Source organism: Mus musculus, chromosome 9 (genome assembly GCF_000001635.26).
Source record: "Mus musculus strain C57BL/6J chromosome 9, GRCm38.p6 C57BL/6J".
Classification (NCBI taxonomy): domain Eukaryota; kingdom Metazoa; phylum Chordata; class Mammalia; order Rodentia; family Muridae; genus Mus; species Mus musculus.
Genome location: NC_000075.6, coordinates 114391480 through 114411211, shown reverse-complemented (window position 1 = coordinate 114411211; position 19732 = coordinate 114391480). Strand labels below are relative to the sequence as shown.

General features: G+C 47.6%; 2 protein-coding genes across 4 annotated transcripts in view; both read right to left on the bottom strand.

Moving 5' to 3' along the window:
* The window catches only part of Glb1 (galactosidase, beta 1), a 73302-nt gene extending 63168 nt beyond the window's left edge, over window positions 1-10134 (bottom strand). For all 3 annotated transcript variants that reach the window (NR_108101.1, NR_108102.1, NM_009752.2), the window contains exon 1: window positions 9943-10134. Coding sequence is in view for 1 of the 3 variants with exons in the window: in NM_009752.2 (NP_033882.1) it covers window positions 9943-10020 (78 nt within the window). In the remaining 2 variants the exon portion in view is untranslated. The remainder of the gene's footprint in view (window positions 1-9942) is intronic.
* Window positions 11-10117, bottom strand: Tmppe (transmembrane protein with metallophosphoesterase domain). The gene is made up of 2 exons (NM_001200002.1): window positions 9943-10117; window positions 11-6691 (listed from the first exon to the last, which is right to left on the bottom strand). The coding sequence occupies exon 2, from the start codon at window positions 6575-6577 to the stop codon at window positions 5234-5236; it is 1344 nt and encodes a 447-aa protein (NP_001186931.1). The 5' UTR covers window positions 6578-6691; window positions 9943-10117; the 3' UTR covers window positions 11-5233.
* Window positions 10135-19732: the final 9598 nt, after the last annotated feature.

Below are 19732 nucleotides of genomic sequence, written 5' to 3'. Positions count from 1 at the left end.
CACCGAATTGTGATCATGAAGAGAGAAATCTTTATTTCACACTTGCAGGGTGTAGTGGCATCAGTGTTTTTACAAAGTGCATAGCCACAGGAACACAAAACAAAACACAAATTGCAAGCACAGCCATAATGGATGTTCAGGTCCCCTGGAGTCCCCACCCCCACTACACACACAATGCATATAATAATACTGGAGGTTTAAAAAAAAAAAAAAAAGGCAGTACGCCCACGACACCCTCAGATCAAGTACTCATCAGGGGTCTAGTACCGACCAGTGTGATATCTTCAGTTATAAGCATCTTAAAAAAAATAAAATAGAACACTAACCACAACACAGTACAAGTGTCTCTGGGTACCCCGAACATCTCCCCGAAGAGTTCTAGTCCTCGGTGCTAAAAACAAATCTGCATCCCCCGTGCACATTCCTGGACTTGAGTCAAAGCAGCTTGGTGACATCACAGGTTAAGGGTCATTATAAATTAAATGGTCAAGCAAGGCCTTGTCTCCAGGTTTTCTGGGAGGAAGCTGGGAAGTTCCAATCCAGTGGGTATCTAGTCACACCCCACGAGCCCTGCCAACTCACCCCAGGGGCCCGCGGAGTTCCTGAAAGGGGCACCTCAGCCCCAGGGTGGAAAAACTCAGCTGTTTCACCAGAGACCCAGGGCTATGGAAAGAGGGGGAGGAAGGGCTCTGCACACTTAAGGCCCAAGCCAAGAGTGACTTCAGATGGCCGGGAGTCCAGAGGCTGCTGTGGTCAGGATGTCCTTCCAACAGGCTGGTGGAGTGAAGCAACTGAAGTTCTCGGCGAAAATGGCCCCAGGACAGATCTGTGGATACCTGCTCTACCACACACCTATACTTACTCATCTTGCTTGTTTTATGTGTCTTGCGTCAAAAACTTTTTTTCCTTCACATCTGAAACACCTGGCTAAAGAGAGGACACTGCCACGGGGAGGGAGGGGACAGCAGAATGGAGGACACCAAGAGCGACGGGCACTTGTGTCTGGACCCTAACCCTCCTGCGCTCTCCTCACCAGTGATTAGCTTAATCCTGTCCTTCTGTGGGGGAAAAAGACAGAGGTATCGTTTTAAAAACAAAAATAGGAAGCAGGAGATGGAGCAACAGTGAGTTTGGTGGCTCAGCGTCAGGCACTCACAACCTCCTGCCATCGCTGCCCCCATCCTCCAGCTCCCTCGGCATCTGCATTCATGGGCACAGGCCCACATGCAGACACACAGACCAACACGTGACTAATAATAATAATAATAATAATAATAATAATAATAGCTAAGTAAAGGCGCTTGGCAGAATGTGAGTTTGATCCCAGAGACCCACAGGAAGAAGAGGACCTGTCCTCTGACCTCCATATTAGTACTAAACACACACACACACACACACACACACACACACACACACACACACACGCACTCATGAGTGAGAGGAACACTACAGACTTAAAGAGAAGTAGCCCGCACAGTATACTGAACCTTTTCAGACTTTGCCTCAAACATAGAACTATAAAGTGGCACTTCCTCAAGAAATTAGAGAAAGAACTGGGCATGGAGAGTCAGACAGCTCTCCTGGCCTCGTAGGCCAGCCTGGTCTATGCAGTGAATTCCAGGGCTACACCCTGAGACCCTGTCTCCAAACAACACAAAACAAGAGAACAAACAGAACAGAGATGGATGGAATGGGGAGCAGAAGAAAACCACAGGAGAGTAAGCAAAACGGATAATTGGCAACACAAGTGTCAGCCCTTTAGCTACACCCCAACAACAGAATTCAGAAGGGAAATGGGGCATAGAAAAACTGGAACCACAGAAATAAAAGTGACCGTCAGAGGGCGGGCATGGCAGCACGAGGGCAGAAGAGTTTGAATTCCAGAGCAGCTGGCCTCCTTAGGACGGAGTCAATGGGGGACAGAGAAGGAAATGTCATGAACACTGCGCATGTGCTAACATGCTTGAGAGCCCGGAAGGCATGAAGAAGGTGAAGAAACAGATCAAGGAGACAGGACCTGATGAGAACACAGAATCATCACTTCCCTTCTATTAGGATACAGACCTTCAGAAGAACAGGCAGTCTCATCTCGTTGCAATTATTTTCTTTCTATTACCGTATCTGCGTTGTGTGTAAATGTGGGCCCACATGGCACCGCATCCGTGCGGGAGGTCGGGGAACAGTTCTGTGGGGTTGGTTCTCTCCTTCCACCATGAGTTCCAGAGATGGAACTGAAGTGAGGCTTGTGAGGCCGCCTGTTGAGACACCTCACTGTCCCGCTGTTTTTCCTTTCTGTGATGTCCTGAGATTGAACCCAGGGACTCAGACTTGCAAGGCAAGTTTATCTCTCACCGAGAGGTAACCCAACCCCATTGTGTTCAGAGAGGATGAAGGAGCCAGGTGGGGGTGACACATGCTGGCATCCAGCTCTTGGGGAGGCAGAGGCAGGAGGATAGCCTCGAGTTGAAGGCCATCTGGTATACAAAGCAGGACCCTGCCTCAAAAACAAACAAACAAACAAACAAACAACAACAAAACAACCTGAAAGCCAAAATAGGCGATGTGTGCACACAGATCACAAGGTGACAGTATCAAAATGAGACCCAGGATGGGTCTAATGCCCTGAAGAGAAAGATCCAGACGGCTCAGTCTGATGAATTCCAAAGCTGAGGAGAACAGAAAGGACAGCCGTGATCCCAAAAGGGCTGAAACAGCAGAAATGGAGAACATGGAGAAAGGATGAGGTTGGAGGGGTGGCAGGAGTAGGCTGTGCTCAGAGGAGTCTGGGGGAGCAAGGTACTGAAAGGTATGGAGTGGTGGCCTCTCCTAGAATCCCAACAACAGGTCATGGTCTTTACAAAATCTCTCCTAGTGCTCGGAACTCCTGTCTGGGGTGAGAGGCGAATGAGCCCATCACAGTATCAAGGCAAAGCTCTTTATTTCTCTTCCTCCTCCCACTCCCCAGACAGGATCTTATGTAGCCCAGGATGGCCTCAAACTCACTACTAGCTTTGAACTCCTAATTTTCCTGTCTCTAAACACTGAGTGCTGGGAATTACAGGTATGCTTGCTTGCTTGCTTGATTTAGGGATCAGATGGTCCCCTGTCAATACCCTACCTGCTGGGAGACAAGAATGGGTCAGCAGCCTCCTGCACACCAGACCTCATCACACCAAAAATTCAAAAGGGTGAAGTGAAGAATGCCCATTTACAGAAGCAGAGTACGTGTAAGAAACTCAGGCACTCACCAGGAAGGTGGCTCTTAGTGTCATATGGACATCTGGGCTATGCTGGAGGGCAGCACGCCACCCATTGGCAACCCACTGGATTGATTCTTGGCACTTGTGCTTGGCAATGTTCCTTAGCAGGTCTTGGTTCACTGATTAGCACATTAGCATTATACTGTGTGTTCACTGTAGGTACAAGCTTTCAGCATTCTCTCAGCAAAGCAGCCTTGAGGTAGATCCAAGAAGTACAGCCATTTCTGGGATGATGGAAGCTAAGAATCTAGGGGGTCTTGTCACTGCCAGGCTTCTACTCTCTCTCACAAGCAGCAGGAAGCCCCCCCTCCAGGCAGAGGACCCTCAGCTAACTAGATGTTCTTTTTTTTTTTTTTTTTTTTTTTTTTTTGGGTTTTTTTGGTTTTTCGAGACAGGGTTTCTCTGTATAGCCCTGGCTGTCCTGGAGCTCACTTTGTAGACCAGGCTGGCCTCGAACTCAGAAATCCGCCTGCCTCTGCCTCCCGAGTGCTGGGATTAAAGGCGTGCGCCACCACGCCCGGCTGACTAGATGTTCTTAAACACATCTCAGTAGAGCCTTCTTAGGGCTAGCTAGCTCTCTGCTATGTGAAGGGCAAAGTCTCTCTTGCCCCTGGCAAAGGCTAGACCAACAAATCTTCTGGCACTGCACAAGATAGCTCCTTTTGTTTTCCTTGTGGGTCTGAAGTCCTATGAATGACCCTATGCTTCTGTGGGCAGAGGCCAAGGTAGATCAGTTAGAACCCCCCCACGCAGGTAAGACGGTCAGTCCTGTCTTTCCATAGCTGGGGTCTGGGGCAACCTGCAGGGGCAGAGCTGGGTCATACCCGTGGCAGCTTCAGGTTTCCTATGGGTAGACAAGAAACCTCAGCTTCTCTCTAAAATCTCAGGCCCAAACCTGGCTGGTGTGATGGGTAGGAGGTGCCAATCAATGAACTAGTCAGAACTTAACAGATGACCTCCTGCAATGAGCGACTCTCTTAGAGGCCTCCCCTCATCTAGCTATGAGTGAACTGAAGCCTTCCTCAAACAAGTGAACTATTTTGAAGGGAACGTGGGGCTCTAGGGTCTTGTTTATCTGCACATAGAACCCCATGTTCACTGTAACCTCTAAAGATGCTAAACCATCAGGCTGTAGAGTGAACTTTTAGGAGGAGGCAGCTCCCCCTCGCACACTGAGTTGGAACCTGGAGTGGAGGGCCATCTAGGGAAGTATTTGTCACTGCCTTTTTTTAAAGAGGTATCTCATCACACCCAGTGTCCTTCCTCACCCCCAAACACAGAAGGAGCCTCTCCTAAATGATCTCACACAAAGACTACACAGAACAGGGACTCAGAGCTGCCATTAAGGGATGGCAGTCATCCCCTACCACAGTCCCCATGATTTCATCTCAAGCCACCCTGGCCCAGCCACCCAGCACAGTAATCAGCACCCCTCATGGTGCAGACAGAAAGGTCCCCATGTTTCAATGGGGCTTGCCGATGCCCTCGATAAAGGTGACCTTGATTGACAAAGAGGAAAGTGATACTCTCCTCAGGCAAGCAGAGAGGTGATGCCTCTCTCAACATGGCCCATGCCCAAACCAGCTATCTCTAATCAAATAATCCCAGAGCCCACCCAAGCCCTAACGGGCTAAACCCACAGGAGACAAGCGTTCCTGCCTCTCCCTGCGTTTGGTCAAGAAGTACCATTTCCAGCCACCCCACACCCTGCAAAAGGACCCCCTCTCTGCAGCAGCTGGAAAACAAATGCATGTTCGCACTTCCATGGCCAAGCAGACCCACGGGTGTATCGTCAAAAAGCAATTGATTATCTGAAGAGTTAAGCCTGCCCGGACTTGCCAGGCATCCCCACTGCAAACGCTGTTCCCAGCAGACTGTGGCCAAAGTCGTGCTGGCAAGGCTGGGACGGAGCAGGAGATGGAGGAAGGTCAGGCCAGGGCAGGGCAAGGCAAGGTAGGGCCTTCGGGGCAGGTTTATGAAGGCCGCCACAGGATGAGCTCTGTGATTTCTGCCCTGCTCCCCAACCTCATGGGTATCCCATAGTAGGCTGTACCTGGGCTAACATACACAAACGTCGCCTTGCCCACTTGGTAGAGCCCAGCAAAGAAAGGGTTCAGGAGATAGGCTCCGACATTCCAGGGGAAGATCTGCCCTGCGTGAGTGTGTCCAGAAAGGATCAAGTTTATATCTGGCCGAGCCTGGAGGGCTCTCTTGGCAGCCAGAGGCTGATGAGCCAGTAAGATGGTGGCATCGTCTGGGCTGCAGCCCTCCAGAGCCTTGTCAAGGTCCATGCCATGCCCAGAGTAGTGAAGGATGTCTGCTTCTATGTCATCCACGCCGGCTAAGCAGACCCATTCTCTATCTCTCCCCGCACTGTCCGGGTCCCCGGGGGCAGAAATCTTTACATTCTCATTATGTAGGGGCCGGACGTGCAAGGATTCCAGCAGTGTGAACCAGTTGCTGACGTCCGATGTATAGTACTCGTGATTACCCGTGACGAAGTAGGTGCCAAGGCGGGAATGGAGCTGGCCCAAAGGAGCCACTGCCGTCCGCAGGACAGAGGCTTCCGAGTCGGAGAGGTCGCCCACGATCACTGTGATGTCTGGTTCTAGCCTGTTCACCATCCTCACAAACATCTCCATCTTGGTCCTGCCCACTGTGGGCCCCAAGTGAATGTCAGAAAGGAGCACAATCTTGAGGTTGTCCATGGAGGCGGGCAGCTGATGGATGGGCACCTCCACGGTTTTCACCACTGGGGGCTGGGCAGCATTCAGAAGGCCAATGGTACTGAGCACCGCCGTCACGGCCACTGCCAGCGCAGGCCTGAGCACCAGGTGCCTTGTCTTGTCCAGGCTGCCCACCACCCTACCGCTGCGCCAGGCTAAGAACTGGTAGGCCTGCTCCATGGCATTCAAGATACAAAGGAAGAAGACCATGATGATGTAGGCACCCAGGCAGGAGTAGGCTGTTAAGGAAAACATGTAGGGTTCCTCGGCCACCAAGAAGAGCATGGTGAAGAAGCTGGAATGTGCCAGGGCCAGAAACGCCATGACAGCCAGCTTCCAAATCTGGAAACAGGTAGATTCCACGGCAGGGGAATGGCTGAGGTTGCTCACGGTGCTCCGCCAGATGTACGAGGAGCCAATGAGCATGATCGAGTTTACAAACAGGATCAGCTGCAGGCGGAACAGCCAGCGCCAGGCCTGGAGCTCAAGGGTCTCAGCCAGAAAGGAGCGGGAGAGGATCATGGACAGGAAGACCGTGGCTGCAGCCAGGGCAGCCTTGGAGCCCAGCGACAACTGCCTGAAGAGCGTCATTCTCTCAGCTCCTGAAGAGTCCCCCCCCAAGGCTCAGTGCCAGTGGACTCTGGGGGGCAAGTGACTTCCTGAGAAAGGACAGTGGCCAGTGAGAGACTTCCGGGTCAGCTCCGCCTGCAACCAGGAACTGGTGTCAGCTTTATGGGATAGATAGATCAGCAGAGCATTCTCATTCCCACTCAACCAAAGCCCACGGACCGCGGCCACAGCTCCAACCTGCCTCAAATCCAAGCCACTCAAACACCAGTGAGCCGCCAGGCTCTGCTGTTAAAACGCACCGCACTCACGGCACTCACGACGTGATACATGACCTTTTGGGTCAGGTCTCACGTAGTCCAAGCTGCCCTTGAATTCACAGTGTGGTCAAGGATACCCTGAACTTCCAATCCTCCTGCCTCCACCCAACAGGTGCGGGGATTACAGGCATGCTCTACCATGCAGTTGGTTTATGTGAGGGTTTCATGCACACCAGCAGGCATTCTACCAACCAAACCGCATCTCCAGCCTCAGTTCCTACTGTTGGCTTAACAGTGTTTCATACGGTTAAAGATTCCCCACAACGGGCATGAACCATATTCTAATATTCATTCATTCATTCATTCATTCATTCTCATTCTCCCCCCTCCCTTTTTTTTGAGACAGGGTTTCTCTGTGTAGCCCCGGCTGAGACTCCCGCTTCTGCTTCTCGAGTGGCCCCCGTCCCCAGTCTGTTTTCTTTCTTTCTTTTTTTTTAATAATAGGAAAGTTATTATTCTAAGTGATCAGATGTTAGCATATCGTCTGGGGAAAGTCTCTCATGAGTCAAAACTGTTTTCGTAACAACAGCAAAGCACCGTTGCAAATGTCATTACATGTAAACATGTAACAGTAAAACCTCACTTTCACACTTCCAGTGCGTGGATAATACAGTTTTCCAAAAACAACAAAATCTGAGTTGACTGCAGATTGCAAACGGCAACGTAAGATTCTGATTTCTGGGCCTGGGGATGTAGCTCAATTTGTAGAGGACCTAGCATGAACAAAGCCCGGGTTCCACTCTCAGCACCACAGAAACAGGGCATGGTGGTGCACCCAGGTCCTCCCAGCCCCCAGGAGGTAAAGGCAGAATCGTCAAAAGTCCAAGGCTATGTTTGATTACATACCAAGTTTGAGGCCAGCCAGGGTTCATGAGAACTTCTCATTAAAAACAAAAGGGGCTGGTGAGATGGCTCAGTGGGTAAGAGCACCCGACTGCTCTTCCGAAGGTCCGGAGTTCAAATCCCAGCAACCACATGGTGGCTCACAACCATCCTTAATGAGATCTGACTCCCTCTTCTGGAGTGTCTGAAGACAGCTACAGTGTACTTACATATAATAAATAAATAAATCTTTTAAAAAAAAAACAAAAAAAAAACCAAACTCAAAAGAATAGACTTCTCTTAAAGTAATTACAGCTCTAGCCCAAAACGGAGAGACATATCTTCATACAAGTGTATTGCTTGTTAATGTGCAATCGGTTTGGCAGGAGGGGACTGGAGAGATGGCTTATCAGCTAAAAATATGGACTGTTCTTTCAGAGGTCCTGAGTTTAATTCCCAGCACCCACATGGTGGCTCACAACCATCTGTAATGGGACCCAATGTCCTCTTCTGGTGTGTCTGAAGATAGCTACAGTATAGTCACATAGAAAAATAAATAAATCTAACAACAACAACAACAGAAGGAGGAGGGAGAGGAGGAGGAGGTGGAGGCAGGAGAATCTCTGACTTCCAGGCCAGCCTGCTCTACAGAGTGAGTTCCAGGACAACCAGGGCTACAAAGAGAAACCCTGTCTTGAAAAAGGAAAAAAAAACAAAACCAACTCCCCCCCCAAAACTAAACAACCCCACACACACATTTTATTTTTTTTTGTTTTGTTCTGTTTTGTTTTTAGAGACAGGGTTTCTCTGTGTAGCCCTAGCTGTCCTGGAACTCACTCTGTAGACCAGGCTGGCCTCGAACTCAGAAATCTGCCTGCCTCTGCCTCCCGAGTGCTGGGATTAAAGGTGTGTACCACCACCACCCGGCTTTAATTTTTAATCTAGGTCTGAAGTTTGAGAGTTAACGTTGCAGATGCAAACAAACAAAAATAACTGAAAGCCAGTTGGCTGGAATTTCTTGGCTCTAATCTAACTGCTCAAGAGGGATAGCTACATAATTAAGAATTCCCGCGGAGATCACAAAGCAGCGTCTCAGGGTTCGGCTCTCACAGGGCACCTCAATTTCTTGCCTGGTGACTTACATCAGACTGGTGACACCTCCATAAATCCTTATCTCTTCCTGCCCATCCTGACACTCCAGATATATGGGTTCCTTTCCCCTACCTGTTGGAGCCTCTGCCCACTGGTTCTCAAGACCTCAAGCTCTGACGGAGCAGCCGGCACTAAATTTTCGTTCTCCTTAATCGAAAGCATTTTCAGCAACTGTTTTCCAGAAACTTAAACAAGTTTCAACTCTGGTTTTAGATAAACGTGTGCCATTTCCAAGAGTGTAATTTTTACAAGTCTACAAGGTTCAAAGTCTACTACCAAGTACTTGAACTTACCCGACTCAGTCCATCTGGAGGGCCCCAAGGTGACTCGCTCAAAGTGCAAATGAGTAGGAGCCCCGTTCCACCACGCCCTGTCCCCTTCGCAGGTTCGGTGCAGACCTCCCCAGGTGCGTGTCCCACGCGCCTCAGCCACTGCCCTGCCACCCAGACCTCGCCTGTAGCACTTGGCCTCTTCCCACCCTCCTCCCGCACCGCCAAACCCTAAAAGAAGAAAAAGGCTTCCAACAAACAAGGCGATGCACACCTCAAACTAAAAGCAGCCAGCAGGTGGCTAGCGAGAAACATGAACAGTATGTTTGAAAAGGGAGAAGTCTCTGAAAGCGAATATTCCTGTGACCCCACTGCAGGAGCCACTCCTGACCCCATTTTTTCTCCTTCCGGAGCGTTCCATGAAGCCCGAACTCCGCAAGGATCGCGCCCCACGCCACTGCCCGCGGAGCCCTCTAGCAGCCCCGCGCAGCCTGGACCCCTCTCCCCAGAAACCGAAGCTGGAAAGACTCAGGCGCACCTCAGCTAGCCCCCGACCGCGCTGCACAAACCGGGAAGCAGGTCCGTGCACACGGGACCGCCGCAGCGGAACCCACGCGCGCCAGCAACCAGGAAGGACGCGCGCCCCGCCCGTCCGGCCCGCCTCCTACGGGAGGCCCGACCACTGCCTGCGCCTCGGCGGCCTGCCTGCTCTGAGCGGGTGATCGAGGGTAACCCGGATCCCGACTTTGCAGAGCCGCGGCTTTCCTCGGCCTCTGCCCGCTTCCCAGCGGCGGAGCGTCCCCGCGCGGTGGCACCGGAGACTTACATAGATGCCGTGCGCAGCGCCCAGCAGTTGCAGCAGTGCCAGGAGCGGGAGCGGCGTACACAGGGGGACCCGGAGCATGATCGCGCCACGATGGGGTCTCTCCGTTAGGCAGTGGGCGCTCTGGCCAGCCGCTGCACCTCCGGGGGTTGTTGAGGACCCTATGCCAGGACCCGCCCCCAGCTCCGCCCCGCCCCGAGGCTCTGTGCTGCGAGTGGAGGTCCAGCCTCTGTAGGCCACGTGACTCAGAAGCAGCTGTGGTCTATGCATCTCCCACAACTGTGTTTCCTTCCGGAATGGCGGCACCCCTGAATGAGCAATGATGAAGTTCAGGGGCTGGCCATTCACAGGGGCCTTCAGCCTGTCCCGGCTGCCAGAAAAGAACTGAGCAGGGAAGAGGAAACCAGCCAGTCAGTCCTCAGTGCTCTGGCCTTAGAAGCCTAGCCCCTAAAACTCTCCCTAGCACGTGGTCTAACATTCACAAGGTGTGGTCCACAGGCCAACGAGACTTAAACATGGAAATGCAGACTCTGGGCCCCAGCCCAGAAACCCTGAAGTCCTAGACCCGGACCCAGCTCCGAGGTTCAGTGAAAGCAAAGGTGAAGAAGCACTGTAGTAGGTTACAGAGGAATTCTAAGTGTGACTCAGCTATGGCCAAGTTATTTTGAAGTGCCCTGATTTTTAATGAGAACAGTAGCCCTTCCCTCTGGCAACTTCTGATCTTCCGCCTACTGCCTCCTGAATGCTGGAAGTATAGCCATGGGTCATCACCTCTGCTTTAGTTGACGTTGACTTAAATATACATGAGATTTTCCCAGCTTTAATGAGTTGTAGTCAATAACAATATTCATTTATTTTAGGCATTATCTCATTTATTTATTTATTTATTTATTTCACTTACTTTTTGCAATGCTATCGGTGAGTCTCAGGTCCTCATTAATTCTAGGCAAGTACTCTACTATTGGGCCACACCCCTAAATCCCCTTTTTCTTTCTTTCTTTCTTTCTTCCTTTCTTTCTTTCTTTCTTTCTTTCTTTCTTTCTTTCTTTCTTTCTTTCTTTCTTTCTTTCCTTCTCTCTCTCTCTCTCTCCTTCTTTCTTTCTGTTTGTTTTTCTGAGGCAGCTTCTCACTGTGTATCTTTTTTTTTTCTGGATTTTTGAGACAGGGTTTCTCTGTGTAGCTCTGGCTGTCCTGGAACTCACTTTGTAGACCAGGCTGGCCTCAAACTCAGAAATCCGCCTGCCTCTGCCTCCCAAGTGCTGGGATTAAAGGCGTGCGCCACCACGCCCGGCCTCACTGTGTATCTTTAGCTGGCCTGGAACTCTAGAAGATAGCCTGAAGACTGGGCTGGTAGTTGTTTTTAGTGATAGAGGGTTTGGGGTGGGGATACGGGTGGGGCACGACGATGTGAGAGGGAGGCGGGAGTGAGTACTCTCAGAACCTGCACAGCGCAGCACTCCTACAGTGAGATGGGCGAATCCTGAACTCTGGGGCCAGGTAGCCTGGGTTATGCAAAGGAGAACAGTAGGACAAACGGCCTCAGAGCAGGACACACACCAGATATCATTCTCTGACCTCCACATGTACACCATGGCGCACATACACACATGTGGGCATTCACACACGGGGTCATATATACTAATATACAAATAAATATCCTAAATAAAGCTGTTTTTTTTTTTGGTTTTTTTTTTTTGGTTTTTCGAGACAGGGTTTTTCTGCGTAGCCCTGGCTGTCCTGGAACTCACTCTGTAGACCAGTCTGGCCTTGAACTCAAATTTGCCTGCCTCTGACTCCCAAGTGCTGGGATTAAAGGTGTGTACCATCACGCCCAGCCCAAAATTTGAATTTTTTTAAAAAACAGGATCTCAAGGCTGTCCTTGAACTTACTATGGTTCAGTGGTTGTTTTAGTTCTATAAAACAGGGCCTTTATTATGCAGCTCTGGCTGCCCTGAGATTCTATGTGAAACAGAGAACTTGCCTGCCTCTGCCTCCTAGATGCTAAGATGGGAGGTGTATACTGCCTTGTCCACTCTCACAGTGTGTTTTGATAGGTAGAACATGTAGTTAAATTAGGTTATTGACAGACTAACTCCTTCACTGGATTCTAAATGAACTCCTGTCATCTTCTCACCTGGATCTCCAGTTTGTCCATGACATTTTAGCTCTGTCTTTGGTGGTCTAAGCCACTGTGGTGTGGTGGCTTTCACCTGTAATCATTAATGCTCTATAGGGGGAGGCAGAAGGATTTCCACAAATAAGAGGCTAGCCTGGGTTACATGCCACTCTAGATAGACATCTCTAGACCTGATGTGTCCTCTAGTAAATTTCCACACAGGGGATGTTTCTACACTGTTTCATTATTTTTGGACATTTTGACTCTCTTGCCTGTATGGGCTACACATAATTTGATATCTTTGCTAAGTTTGTTAGGTTTTCCTGCTTCCATTTCTGTCCCTCCGTCCCCCAACAACCAGGACCAGATATCTTTGCCATTTATCCATCAGTTAGTGGTTTTCCGTTTTGATGGCCGTATAGCTGCTATACCATTGCACATGAATTAGAGAAGACAGACATCTTCCCTTTGCTTTCCTAGTGGTTTGTCTTACAGGCAATAGTGCTGCACTGATTTTGTGGTCCTTCCTCAGTGATGGCCATTCCATCCCCCGGTCTACAGGCTGCCACTTTCCATAAGTTTTGGTTTCATCAGTGGTTGATGAAACATCACTAAATAGCGCATTAGCCAAATGTTGTGATCATTCCATTGGTCCCCACAGTTCAATAGGTGCCTCTTTCTGGGGAGGGATGAGCAATTTACGGTCGGGAATATAAGCATATGAGCTATTTTCTCTGTGCAGGAAGGTGTAGACCCTTTGCTACCACATCCTGGTCATGAAGAATTCACATAGGTACCAGTCCCACTGTAATACCTCCCTTTCCATAGCTAAGCCTTCAAAGGACTCTACCTTCAAACAGATCCAATCCATCATTGGCAGACCCACCCTTATGACCACAGAGTGGTTGGCACCGACTGAGTATAAGGTTCTCCACGCCGCGTAGTAAAATGTCCAGATTTGTTTCTTAAAGACAGAATATTTATTTTCCATATATGGAAAGCATTTGCATTAGAAGTCAACAGGCAAATGTTGGTGGACTCCTTTTTGCTTTGTGAAGACATGTCCCCAGTTGCTAAGTCACCAATAAATATGATACTCATAATCAGGGTATCATCTGGCTCAGTACTGGTCAGAGTTGCATGACAGAGAGGAGCTTAGCAGCAGTCACAGAAGCTGCTCTTTGTCCCTGTCCCCATTGGGTATTAGCTGCATTTCTAGTAACCCTGTAGAGGGTTATAAGCTGTAAATATGATATGTGATTTCTCTAGTGTACAAACATACTCATTAGGGTCCATATTTGAATTTTGTCCCTGGATGGTGGGATTAAAGGCCTACACCACCACCACCTGGTTCACTGTAACTCTTGGATTTAGAAAACAACTAACTTATAGCGATCCACCTGTCTCTCCTGGGGATAAAGGCATGGCTATCACTGCTCTGCTCAAATATTTTATCTTAGTTCCAAATCACTCCAACTCTTAGAGATTTAGAAAACAAGTTGGAATTGTAATAACCCTTTGAATTTACTTAAAATATTCTAAGTCTCTTAACGGTGTTTTTGATACTAAACAACAAACATATCCTTTATAGTGAAAACTCAAAAGCTGATGTCCAAGGTGGCCTGGGTCACACGGCAATCTACAATCTAACATTCTAACATTGAATCAAGAAACATGGTTTAAGAAAACCCATCTTTTATTTCATGCCAGTAAGGCAAGTTGCCTTTAGTAAATATCATTCAAAAATCTGATTTTTTAATTTCATTTTTTTTCATGCTTGACCAAATGAAAGGCATTTGTTAGTCTTTATAAGTTAGTTTGGACTGAATGACCAAGCTGTCTGATGAACTATCACCTCTCCTTATTCAGGAGATCTCTCCTGTTCAAATCTAATCTTTATCAATCGTGATGGCAGCCACTGTGATGGGGTCTGGGAATCACCACACAAACCGCTGATACTGATCTCAGCCAAATAGGGGTGGCTTAATGAATGCCGCACCCCAAGACTGATCGATCAGGTCCACCTTCCAGGCTCAAGAGCTGAACTGTGACCTTGAGTTGAGATCCTATAGGGCTTTTTAAGCCTGAGATCTACAAACATCTGTGCCAACCTATTTCACCAATCAGAATTTAGGGATATGGGACTTCCTTAGGAATGTGTCTTCATGTTCACTTATCCTGTTTCCATTGGTTGGGGTATTCAACTGTGACAGAGGACTTGCCTTGTCTAACAAATTCATGTCTTAACTTGTCAACCAGGATGGGACTCGTCTAACATTCATGTCTTAACTTGTCAACTAAGATGTTGGTTACCCATGTCTATGTCTCTTTCTGCCATAGCAGGGTGTCAGTTCCCAGGGAGGTCTCCGGAATTTAAACTGTACTTGATTTCTGCTCAAAATGGAAGCCTTATTCCAAATAGTTTCTTATACTAGTTCAGGTATCTCTCTTATGTTGGGGTCCATCCCAGGGGCAGCTTACAAAAGCAAACACCATAAAAGCTTATACAAAGGGGCAGGAAATGCTGCTGGGGGGTTGGTTTGGGTCCAAGCTTATTGTGGGTAACATACAAAGCAGGTCTAATGTCGTCTATCATGACTGGCTTCCAAGGGCACAGAACATAACAGAATACGTAATCAATCTTGGCATTTGAAAATGTCTTTGTAACAGCAGAGACATATGTGACCTTATAATATTAGTAACAGCACAAACTGACCAGCTAGCCAGTTAACAGCTAGGCCTTAACATTATATCTAGGCCTTAATATTTTACCTAGGTCTTAACATACAGCTTTTGGTCTCCTGTGGATACAAAGTCAAAACCTCCTCCCCATGTAACATATTGTAACAATGTAACACATCCTGGTTTCCATTGAGGTCAATGTATCCGGATGATTTAATTCCCCGGTCTTTTTTCCTACTATCCAGTCTCTTTGCAGTTGTGTGTCTTGCTTATGTACAACCTGGACAGTCTGTGGGTGTTCTTGATAAGACCTTTTAATATTTCTCTCAGAACCATTCTTTATTTCATGATTTGTTTCTGAGATCCGAGGAATGTTAATCTGTGTTTTCCATTGCTACAATAAATCATGACCCCATAAATTCATGGTTCTATTAGCCACATATGGCTTTAATCTTTCTATTTGTCTTTCTGGTCCTATGGTATCAACCCATCTTGTACCTTGTTTTATCTGACATAAAGTTCTAATCCCTACAAGCTGAATATTTATTTCCTGAATTTGAATTCTCAGAAATCATGCTGTAAAAAGATAAAAATCTGGGTACAGCAGCACTCTTATCATCCCGGTTTTGGGGAACACACAGAGGGCCCTAAGGCCTTTAGGCCAGTCAATCTTCCCAAATCAGTGAGCTCCAGGTTCAAAAGATCTCACCACAACAAAAAGGAGGTGGTGAGTGACTGAATAAGACACCAGATGTCAACTTCTAAACTCCACACACCGATACACGTGTGCGCACACACAAGCGCACACATACAAAATGGAAAATTAAAAGTTACTTAAAACGTATATACATAAATAAACCAGTCATGATGATTCACACCTTGGAAGGCTGGAGCAGGAAGACTGCAAGTTTAAGGCCAGCCCTAGCTGTAGAATGAGAGGCTCAAAACAAACAAGCACAGGGCAGGTGTGGTATGGTCTTAATTTGCTTGACCCAGGGAGTGGCACTATTAGGAGGTGTGGCCTTATCGGAGTAGGTGTGGCCGTGGCCTTGGAGGAGGAGTGTCACTGTGACTGTGGGCTTTTAAGACTCTTTTCTTAGCTGCCTAAAGTCAGTCCTCTCCTGTTTGCCTTCAGATGAAGATGTAGAACTCTCAGCTCCTTCTACATCATGCCCCCTTGGGCTCTGTCATGCTCCCACCTTGATAATAACGGACTGAACCTCTGAACCTGTAAGCCAGCCCCAATTAGATGTTGTCCTTATAAGAGTTGCCTTGGTCACGGTGTTTGTTTACAGCAGTAAACCCCTAAGATAGCAGGAAAGATGGCTCAGTGACACGGGGGCACTAACTTTGATCCCTAGAGCCCACAGAGTGGAAGGAAAGGACCAATTCCCACAAGCTGCCCACCAGTGTCTACGTGCAAGTAGCCGCATGTGTGTGTGTCCTCAAATATAAATTAATAATTTCAAATAGACCAAGCCAGGCCCCTCACCCACTTGTCAGCTAAAAATGTGGGAAGTTCTGCTGTGTCAGGGATTCTTATCTTTCTCACTTCCTGGCATAGTAAGTCATGAGCTCCACGTCTTCTCGGGGCTAAGTTGTGCAACTGAACAAAGTGTTTAGTTATAAATTGGTGAAAAGATAAAGTTTTGAAATAAACGATCAGTAAAAGTTGATAGCCCTGTGTCAGGAACCGGCTTGTGCGTAAGACAGTGGGAGCTGCTGGGATAGCTTTACCCACATTTGTCCTTTCAGGAGTCTGAACTGTCTGACAGCACCCGAGGCCCCACTGGATGCCTGCTTCGGGACAAAAACAGCTACTCCAATTGTCTCCCCATTTTTTTTTTTCTTGTTTTCTCATGTGTGAGAGCATGTGCTTCCTTGTATCTTTCAGCTGTTATCTTTAAGGTTTCTTTCCTTTCGTTAAAAACAGAGTTATTTTTTTGTTTTTGTTTTTGTTTTTTTCTCGAGACAGGGTTTCTCTGTGTAGCCCTGGCTGTCTTGTAACTCACTTTGTAGACCAGGCTGGCCTTGAACTCAGAAATCCACTGCCTCTGCCTCCTGAGTGCTGGGATTAAAGGTGTGTGCCACCACACCCGGCCTAACAAAGCCACCACGCCCAGTTTTATTTGTTTTAATGTAAGTACACTCTCAATGTCTTCAGACACACCCATTTTAGATGGTTGTGAGCCACCACGTGGTTGCTGGGAATTAAACTCAGGACCTCTGGAAGAGCACTCAGTGCTCTTAACCACTGAGCCATCTCTCCAGCTCCTTGTTTGTTCCTCCTCCTCCTCCTCTCCTTCTCCTTCCGGTTGGTTAGTTTCTGGTACGTTTGGTCTCTCCCCATGTTTCTGTTTCTTCTTCAGGGAAGCTCCCTAGGTTATGCCACTCTCTGAGTTTACAGCCACCCCTGCAGGTGTGACTCTCCTAGTCTCTGAATAATCACAGTGGTATTCTGTCTACATCAAATGTTATAACTACATGGGGCCCAACGAGTTATTGATTTGGCACAAGGCATGTTAGCCCACTAGTGTCTCGAGTGTAATTTAACTTCTATAGTTGTCAACGTACAACCAGAGGATGACATAATCTGCATTTCCAGGTGTTCTTGAAAGATCAGAAGGTCTGGCCATACCAGGCCCCAAGTCCCAGGGATAACATATCAGACATAAGGTCTGAGAAGCCCAGTGTTCTTGTCTTCTCGACACAGCCAAACATGGTCTGAGAGAAGCCTCAGCTGAGGAATTGTCTAGATCAGTGAACATGCCTGTGACACAGTGTATTGATTATTAATTGCTGTAGGAGGGCCTGGCCTACTGTGATGGAGGGCACCATTCCTTGGGTGGATGGTTCTGAGCTGGGAAAGAAAGTTAGCTAAGCCAGGTATGGTGGCACATGCTTTTTACCCCATACACACACACACACACACATATTTATATTTTTACACACACACACACACACACACACACACACACACACACACACACACACACATATATATCTTGTGAGTTTTAGGAGGCCAGCCTGGTCTAAATAGTATCAGGCTAGCCAGGGCTATGCAGTGATACCCTGACTACAAACAAACAAACAAATAAATATTTAAAAGTAAAAGAAAAGAAAGCCAGTATGAGCCTGAGTGAGCCAAAAAGCAAAATCCTTCAACGGTACCGGCCATGAATTCCTGTCCTGACGTCCCTCAACGATAGCTACGACCTGGAGGTATAAAATAGACACTTTCCTCTCTAAATTGCTTGTGGCCAGTGTTTAATCACAGCCGCAGAACTCTGTGCTAGTTAATTTGTTTATCAACTGAATACAAACTAGAGTCATCTGAAAAGAGGGAACGTCGATTTAGAAAATGCCCCTATCAGGTTGGCCTACTAGCGAGTCTTTGGGGGCATTTTCTTGAATAATGACTGATGTGGGAGGGCCCAGCTCACTGCGGGTGTTGCCAGCCCTGAGTCCTGGGTGGTATAAATAAATAGATAGATAAATAAACCAAGCTAAGCAGGTCATGGGAGCACGGCAGTAGGAGAATTCATCTATGGCTCTGCGTCAGTGCCTGCCTCCAGATTCCTGCCTTGGCTGCTGCTGCTGGACTGTGACCTGCAAGCCAAATAAACTATTTTATGTACAAGTTGCCTTTGGCCATGATGTTTTAACGCAGCTACATAATGTAGGTCAGACAAATACCCACCCTCCCTAGTTCTGAGAACCAAACCCAGGACCTCGCACATATTAGGTAAGTACTCAGCCATTTTTTACAATTTTAATTTTTTAAAAGCTTGCGTCCAGAGGTATTTTGCTTGCCTGGTGTACCACACATGGGCCTGGTGGTTACAGAGGCCAGAAGAGGGAATCGAATGCCCGGAAATAGAGTCACATGAGGTGGTGAGGCACCATGTGCATGCTGAGAATCGAACCCAAGATCTCTGGGAGGGAAGACTGTTCTTAACCACTGAGCCATCTCTGCAGCTTTGTTTTTTGTTTTTGTTTTTGTTTTTTTGAGACAAGGTTTCTCTGTGTAGCCCTGGCTGTCCTGGAACTCACTCTGTAGACCAGGCTGGCCTCGAACTCAGAAATCTGCCTGCCTCTGCCTCCAGAGTGCTGGGATTAAAGGCGTACGCCACCTAGCCCGGCTGTTAATTAGTATTTGAGATAAGGTATGGCCATAACAAATACAAGAAGACCAACTACTGGTTGCTCTCATTTACAGAGAAGGTGCTTGATTTATTCAGATTTTTTAAAAAAAGATTTATTTATTATATGTAAGTACACTGTAGCTGTCCTCAGATACTCCAGAAGAGCGCATCAGATTTCGTTACGGATGGTTTGTGAGCCACCATGTGGTTGCTGGGAATTGAACTCAGGATCTCTGGAGGAGCAGTCAGTGCTCTTAACCACTGAGCCATCTCTCCAGCCCTTATTCAGATTTCTGATATCTCCAATTCTAATCTTACAGTCATATGATCTAATATTAATCCCAACGCCCATCCATTTATTGAATAGCACAGTAAATACAGTATTGAAAAGGAATGAGGAATTCTTGTTGTAATAAATCCTTTACAGGAACCTCCCCAAGAACCTGGTTTTCCTGGCCTCCTGACCGGGAACCGCACCCAGGTACCACAGCACGGGTGTGGAGGTCAAACATTGACGTGGAGGAGCCGATTCTGTTTTCCCAAAGTGTCCTGAGATTGAACTCAGGTCATCAGGCTTGGTACCAAGTGCCTTTAGCAGCTAATCTCGGAAGTTCTAAATACCTTCTGTTTTTGTTTGTTTGTTTTAGACAAGGTCTCATTGTGTAGCCTAGGCTGCTCCGGAACTCAGAGACTCACTGCTTCTGCCTTCTAAAAGTGCTGGGATCAAAGGTGAGCCAGTCAGCTTCTAAGTTTTACAAAAGGGTATGTGTATATGTATGTGTGTGTATATATATATATATATATATATATATATATATATATATATATATATACATACATACATACATA